The sequence below is a fragment of the Sebastes umbrosus genome, chromosome 11 (assembly GCF_015220745.1).
Source record: "Sebastes umbrosus isolate fSebUmb1 chromosome 11, fSebUmb1.pri, whole genome shotgun sequence".
NCBI classification, from domain to species: domain Eukaryota; kingdom Metazoa; phylum Chordata; class Actinopteri; order Perciformes; family Sebastidae; genus Sebastes; species Sebastes umbrosus.
In genome coordinates this window covers 1,556,075-1,564,515 of record NC_051279.1, presented here as the reverse complement: position 1 = coordinate 1,564,515, position 8,441 = coordinate 1,556,075, and the positions used below count along the sequence as shown (strand labels likewise).

Sequence of the window (8,441 nt, the reverse complement as noted above, 5' to 3'; positions counted from 1 at the left end):
GGACCCCTCGAGGGGTCCGTGTCACTCTGTCGGGGGTCCGGGGACCCCTCCAGGGGTCCGTGTCACCCTGTCGGGGGGTCCGCAAAATAATTTTCTATAAATCATTAAACTGTGCTGTATCATTAAAAAGTGCAGAACTACAGATGGGGACCATTTGCATCAATAGAACAAGCATATGTCCATTACTCCCCCACGTTAGCTGTGGGTCAATAGAAACTCTGGTATGATTGTGACACGCAGCAATAAGTTCATTATTTTTAAGTTGAAGCACTTAGACTGTCTAAATGTCTGGATTTATTCGCGCTATGTCAGTCTTGCTACTGTTCATTATCTGAAAGCTTTTAAGATCCATTACTTGAATGTGGGCTATAAATGCTGTCACATTGAGTCCAAATGCAATTTGAATAAAATGACCCCTCTGATTAAAAGTATATAAGTGGTATTAACATTCAATAACATTGCTAATTTCCCCGCCGTGGGACGAATAAAGGATCATCTCATTTTATCTTCATGATTCAAATTGAAATCTGTTTATCACTATGAAACATGTCTGAAGTATTTAGCTTGAAACATTTTACAATACAAATAGTTTCAATGGCATAAGAGTACAAACAGTAGTAAGCATGTTATCATCAGTTATAATCAGTTTCACCATTAAGAGGACCCAAACAGTTTAAGAGACCCCATCCTAGAGATATGGCAGATTGACATTGTCTGTGTAGTCTATGTTTTATGTCAATTATAGGATGGATTTACAGTCATGGTCCCCGTGGGATGAATCCTAATAATGTTGATTCCCAGCAGGTCAAAGTTTTAACTCATCCAGTGAAAGGTCCTCTAGAATGATCAGCAATTTTGAAACAGATATTCATTCAAGACAATAATGAGTTGCGGGATCCTCTGACTTTTCAACTAGCACCATCGTCAGGTCAACATTTGATTTATGGCCAAATATCTGCAAAAATGATGTTTCCATCAGCCTCAATTGTACTTTGTTTAATGCAAATTAGCATTGGCATATTAACTCAAATGGTGAGCATGGTAAACATTGTGGCTGCTCAACATCAGTTGTCAGAAGTTGTCATTACCATTGTGAGCTACTGCTCAGTTAAGAAAAGGACATAATATTAATGTTAGTCTTGAGAAGAGATTTAAAGGAAGACACTGAGTTTGCCTGCCTGAGATCCTCAGGTAGGAGCTCCACAACTGAGGGGTCCGGGGGGCAAAAGCCCGGTTGGTCACCTTTGTTTACAAGTTTGTATTTTGGAACCGTCAGTAGGGCCCCGCCAGAGGATCTCAAGCATCGATCAGGCTCATAGGGAGTCAGCAAATCACCGATATAGTCAGGAGCCAGACCATTCAAGGCTTTAAAAACAAGCAGTCAAATCTTAAAATCAGTTCTAAAACTCAGGTAACCAGTGACGGGCAGCAAGGATCGGTGTGATGTGGTCACTTCTCTTGGTACGAGACTATACAGTCTCCAGATTAGCCTCTGATGTGTGTTTCTTTCTCCCTCTAGAAACAGCACAGTCCTCAACTCCAAGGTGTTGTCGGTGACCATCAAGCCCACCCCCGCCTCCCTCTCTGCTCCAGTCGTGGTTGAGTTCTCTCACCTGTACAACGTGAATGACTTTTTATCTTAAAGCAATTTCAAGATATTTAGCCATTATGATATTATGTTGTATTGCCGGTACTCTTTAATGATCACGTGTTTCTGTTTCCTGTTTGCCGTCCATCAGGGCACCACCAACCAGACCTGTATATCCTGGGACGAGAGCGACAGGTGAGATCCGCCACATTGTTGATTTGTCATCTGACAATGCTTGCACCCTAACCTGCTAATGTGTGGACCTGCGTTGATATGACTCTTTGTACGCTGTTTCGTTTGCAGTACTATTGATTGTGTTACGGAGAGTGTAGGCTCCAGCATTGTGGGAGTTTGGTCCATACTAGGAATTCAGCGGTAGGATATTTCAGCCTCTACTGCACCATTTGAATCTATATTTTGTGAAACCTCTTTAACCAACTTTATGGAAATTCAGTACGCTACACTACGCAGTTACATTACTACCATCCATCTGACCAATACTTCGGCCCAAAGCAAGATACTGTAACAAACGTTTTTATTTTATTTTACCAGGATATTTTCCCATTGAAAGTTAAAATTTATTTTGCAAGGGGAATCCCGGCCAAGACGACAGCATAACAAAGTTTCACTTAAAAGAACAAACAAAACAGCAAATAACATGAATTAGCAGTTTTCATTAACTAGACATGTATATTCAGTGGTCAAACAGTCCTTAACCCTCTGAGACCCGCGGGATCACGGGAGATCCCGACCGACTTTACTGCCTTTCAGAGCTAGAGTGAAGGTACAGATAATAAATATATACATACCGTTGCATAAAGCAGCATATCTGCCCACTCCCATGTTGATGAGAGGATTAAATACTTGACAAATCTCCCTTTAAGGTACATTTTGAACAGATAAAAAATGATTAATTGCAATTAACTCTGGACAATCATGCGATTAATCATGATTAAATATGTTTAATAGATTGACAGCTCTTATTAATATACATGAAGCATGTGACTAAAGAGACACAAACTTATAGCCGACGAAAACATCAGATCTGTGTGGAGACTGTAACCTTCTTCACATTAATACATGAAACATACAAAAAGGTATTATTCCCATCATGCTTTATTACTTTGTTTTTCATCATTTGAAGTTTGACTGTACCTCTTTTAATTACGTCATCTTGTTGCGCCTTCTTAAAAATAATAATGTCCCCTGACTGGAGAATTAGGACCAACTGTATATTCATGATTGGCTGACTCCTACAGGTTTCACATAAACATGCATTCATCTGCATTTTACTTTTGTAGATTTTCTGGAGATGTGTGTAAAATGTGGATGGAAAAATGTTCTATTCAACATTTTACATTATGTGATGTAGTGAACATTGTAACCTTTAAGGGCCTCTAGCTGAGCATCAGGCACATTTTAAACATTTTCATTGATATTTTAGGTTTAATAAACAATAATATGTTCAAATAATCTCATAGCAGGTTCATTTACCCAACAGACAACCAGTCAAACTGCATCACTGTAGCAGGCTGAGCTGACACTGGGTTGTCATGCTACTCGCAAACCCACACAAACGGTGTGTTCCAATCCACGTGCTTCCTGAAGTACACTTCAATGTAGTGCACTGTGTGCACTCTGTGCTAACTTGAGTAGTGCGTAAATGTCAGCGGGGTACGGTCGTCTTAAATGGAATACTCTGCGGCGCACTTACCGGATATGACGATCGCAACATTTCACCGCGGCTCGCTACCCGCCAAAATATCTTCTTCTTCTTCAGGGTTTTAGCTGGCATCCTTTGTGTTGCACTACTGCCTCCTTCAGGTTTTACCCGTCAACTACCCGCCAAAATATCTGCCTGCTTTGTTGAAGAAAAAAATGAAAGCAGAGTGGAAATTACGTTTCCAACGTCGTCGCCTACGATGTGTCCTCCTGTTGGCTGAAAATGCACCGGTATGTTTACGTATTGTATTGTTTTATTCTGTTATCTACGTATGTTTGAATAGTGGTCGTGGTCCCGCCCCTTCCGATACGTAGCCAAGATGGCGACAGTTGAGTGTGGAAAGTGTCCAGCGTTCCACACTCAACGATTTGACCGTTTTGAGTACAACATCCGGGTACTTTGAGTGCACTGCATTTTGCCGTATTTCCCAGTATGAATGCTTATGCACTCAAAATAGTAATTGTAAGTACAGAAGTGTGCGGATTGGAACACACTCAAAGTCTACAGAACACCCCGGTACTCCAAAGTGGATGTTTTGAGAGACGCTGTGTTCCCTCTGGAAGTTCCACAGCTGGCCTGTGTTTTTTTTTTTTTTTTTTTTTATCTTGACAAAGTCAGTGCTCTGCTCCCCAGTGAAAGGTGCTGAGTGTGTTGGACAGTTCCGCTGCTCCTGTCTAGGAGAACGCTAACCCCCACGCTATCACTGCTACGACACTGATGCAGCATGTGGAAAATTAAAAGTGTCGCTCACAGCTTTCCTCCCCCTCCCAGCCCACGCACACACATCAACATGTACGATGGAGTGATAGAGAGCAGTTCAGAGAGAGAGAGAGAGAGAGAGAAAGAGAGAGAGAGCATGGATGGCAGGATAGAAAAGAAGTAAAAGAATACATATTAAACAGTTAAGTTGCGCTGCCTCTGTGGCCAGATTTAAAGCACCACTCATTTGCTCCTTGCTCTCAAGTGCCCATTTTTTTTTTTTAAGACTAGAAAATAAATGTGAGCATGTTAGAGTGAGCATTGAGCGAGGGAACGAGTGAAGGAGAAAGAAGGAGGCAAACATTCGGCAGCCTTATTGCAATGCAGGTTTGGACATTTGCATTTAGATGGGTACGTACACTTGTGTTGCAGAGACGAAAAGCAGAACATTCTTGGCTTCCGTCAAAGGATTAAAAGAAGTTTGGCTTGGCACATACAGACGTAGAGCCAGACCGAGAGGGAAACAGAGAGATGGATGTGATTTGGGAAAAAAGTTTGGAATATTGAGAAATTGAATATATGTTATTATGATAACCTGCCCTAACAACGAAAAACTAAAGCTTCAAAGCTACAGTTGAAACAACATCCACAGTCATTCCTACTTAATTGCAACTACCATGAACTCTTGAATGAAGGCTTTATGTACCTCAGCTGCAGAGAGAACCAGGCCTTGATCTGAAGGCTTATATTAATTGTATTTGTTCACTAAATAATTGCAATTGGTTCTAGTTGTTTTTTTTTCCATTCATAAAACTCCTCTATGGAGGACGGAACCTGACAAAATAAAAAATAAATCAATAAATAAATGACTAGATAGGTAAATAAATAAATATTTATCAATAACTATCAATTTATGTCACATTTTATCAATGAATTAATGGCTATATTCATATTTAATATGAATATGACATAATTATTTATTTATTGAGTCATTTATTTATTTAATTGATTAATTAATTATTTTTTTATTTTGGCAGGTTGCGAAAACACTTTTAAATATTATTTTATTTTATACCGATATGGAGCTAAATAATAAAGGCCCATTCTCAAACACTCAGGTGCTCTGCAGATTTACAGATAAATATTGAATTTAAAATAAACAAATAATACAATTCAGTATGCTAATATGTTCAATTAAAATGTGCTTATGTGAGCCTTCTGTTGATGCGTGGAGAGAGGTCTGACTACTGACGGGGGCTTTCTTGTCTTGTTTTCATGTATTACATGGGATGAGAGAGCCGCAGTGCTCATATATGAATGTGTTATCGGACAATGATTGATGTCTCCAGAAGTTGTCCGTCAGATTGAGTCGTCTCAGACTGTCTTGAGATGTATCATCATCTCTTAGAGCTCGGTTTATCGTGTCAAATCTGAAAAACTACCACCCCAGAAAAGTGTGTTGTGTTACTATGACAACCATAAACTGTGAGTTGTCCTGTCCATACAGCAGATGAGGCTTAACCGCGTAGTAAACATTTTTTAATATGGTGATTTTTAAGGATGTCAATCGATTAAAATATTTAATCGCGATCAATCGCATGATTGTCCATAGTTTTAATCGCATATTAGTCGCACAACAAAGCAAGATGGCAATAATAAATTTTTGTATGTTTCATGTATTAATGTGAGGAAGGTAATTTGTTGTCTCTTTAGTCACATGCTTCATGTATATTAATAAGGGCTGTCAATCTATTAAAAATATTTAATCACCTTTAATCACATGATTGTCCAGAGTTAATTGCAATTAATCGCAAATGAATCACACATTTATTTTTGTCTGTTCAGAATGTACCTTAAAGGTCCCCTATTGTACAAAATGCACTTTTCTATGTCGTTTAAACATCAATATCTGTCCGCACTGCGTCTACAGGCCACCATAGTATCATAAAAGACCATCCTCTCTCTTTTTCTCCTGCTCCATCTCTCAGAAAATGGGTCAGAAAAAATGCTGATAAGCACTTCCTTAAACCGGTGACGTCAGTGACATTATTCAGGCCATATAAGGGTTTCCTGGTGGAACGGTTAGAACCAGAGGAGAACCTCCAGCTAGGTGACCCCGCCCACAGACTGGCTCTCTCGCTTCCGCCTTGTAACTATAAGCAAAGTCTGCTCCTACTTCTGTTAGTCTGCAAGAACCAGCAGAACAGTCCGTCAGCTGTGTGTCTGCCCGGCAACACTTTAGTGATTGCCCGATAAACAGTGTGTGTGTTTGTGCTACGTTAGCAGCTCTAGCGTTGTCGGAGGCTTCTTGCTCGCCGCCGCCGCACACATACAGTCTGTCAGCGTGACGTAACTTTAACGTGTGCCCGTTTGTGTGTTGGCGGTGAGTGTGAGGTTGTTGGTGGCGTTCTAGTTGTGATCGTAGGTGTAGCAGTGTGTGTTCAGTTTATTTGTCGGTGAATAAATGCTATGAAACTACAACTCCTCCGCTCCGCTCAAGAGAGCCGGAGAGACCGGAGCCGACTTCCTGTATCCTGCAACTCCGACTCCACCTCTTAAGGTGGGCTGTTAAGGTGGAGCAGCTTTTCTCCTTAAAGTGACGAGCCGCTCATCTTTTTAATTAATTATAAATATTTCTTTAAACCGTTTCAACCGATAGCGTTAATCAGTTAAAATGCTTAATGTCGGTTAAACGGTTAATGATGAACATCCCTAGTCACCAGCATCAAGCATAAGAGACAACACAGTAGGAGAGACAATGACAGAAACAAAGAATGTAATCTGGTGGTGTTTGGATGTGGGGTTGGGGGTTGAGGGGGGGAGACATGTTCTATGCAAAATTAAATTCTATCTTGGACAGCAGCTATGATTAATGAGTTAATATTTGGGAGAGAAATTGGAATCTGAGGAGGCGTCGTTGTCATGTTGATAAGAGCTGTGCAGCAGCCTGAGCCTTCACTTGGTCCACACTTCAATCTCCTGAAATCAATAACAAGAACATCAGCAGCGTCTTTCTGTCTTCCTCACTCTCACTCACACTGACATTATTACTTAGTTTTGTTTACAGGATGTCTTACCTGATGTACTATAAATACATGAATGCCCAACCCATTCTCATCCCAACTCATCGCATACTGCGTCTCTTCTAGAGAATAGAGGTCTCGCCTATTTTTGACGCGTGTCGCGCGCGTCTCACAGCAAGAACAGACAGTGAAAGTGATCTATTGACAGTATATTAACATCATATTAGCAAGATTACTACAGTTTCGATGTCTATCTGTAGAATATGTTAAAAAAGTAAAGACTTATTTTTAAATGAACACTTTTTAACTGCTTTAATTTCAAAATAAAAGCCCTCAAGCGTTTATTATGTGGACAGAATTCCTTCATTGGTTAACACAAGGCTTTTATTCTGAAATATGTGCCAGACAATGTTGTAGAACATGCAGTGACTTGGAGAGCTCCATGAATGAATATAGTACGGAGTTTTAATTGTGGATGATTACTATTATTTACAAATTACCACACGTTTCTTAACCTTTCTCTGTCTAAAATAAATATAAATGCCATTTATAATGAAATGAAATGGCCATTAAAAGGCAAACTCTATGTAGAAAGAAAGAGCTGATGGCAGCAGCAGAAACGCAGCTGGTGTGAACACCCGACGTGTGAATCACGCAGCCGCCCCGCGCTCCTGACGTTCCCTGTGTGTCCCGGGCGTAAGTGGACTTTTCAGTCTTTAAACTATGCCACCACACTCCTGGAGCACTTTCTCTGAGCATCTAACTTCGACGTGTGTGGGTTTACATTGTAGTTACTTGAATGCCCAGTGTGTCACATACTGTATAGGTGCTAAAAGGGTGCTTTGTGCATCGGTTTGACAGGTCTCCCCTGGTCTCAAATACACCACGGACATTGCAGTTAATGGTCATTACCCTGAACCCCTTGGCCACCAGCTACCCCTTCACAATAAATACGTAAATACTGTGTTTTTAATTATACATTATAAGGTGGTGCAATGAGAGACTACCCAGCCAGAAAACACTGCATAGTAGGACATTTGAAAAAAAAAAATTTGGACAAATGAGAACCAACATATTATTTGTTTGAATTAATGTGAATGCAACTCATGTAACCTAACCCTAAACCACATTGTAGGATTGAGGAACTGCGAATAACCTTTAAGCCAGTTGTATTTTACAATGTCAGAAAACGGCCTCCTATGTTCACGTCCTGTTGCACTGATAACACCGTCAATTTGTAACATGGACGGATCATTACAGATCGAATATTTTATTTTTTCCATTATATTTTTTTACAATACTTTGAAGTTGGAAAATAAAGTGATCAATATCAGGCAACTTCCACTCATCATCCACGCGCTGCTATCAGTGCTGCTTGTAGACAACCGCCCTACAGTCGAAGCTGGCC

At 40.3% G+C, this 8,441-nt stretch overlaps 1 protein-coding gene across 7 annotated transcripts in view; it reads left to right on the top strand.

The window, feature by feature from the left end:
* Window positions 1–8,441, top strand: part of adgrb1a (adhesion G protein-coupled receptor B1a) — a 160,896-nt gene that overhangs the window by 101,764 nt on the left and 50,691 nt on the right. For all 7 annotated transcript variants that reach the window (XM_037784266.1, XM_037784263.1, XM_037784261.1 and 4 more), the window contains 2 exons: window positions 1,520–1,622; window positions 1,740–1,783. In XM_037784266.1, coding sequence (XP_037640194.1) covers window positions 1,520–1,622; window positions 1,740–1,783 — 147 coding nt within the window. The remainder of the gene's footprint in view (window positions 1–1,519; window positions 1,623–1,739; window positions 1,784–8,441) is intronic.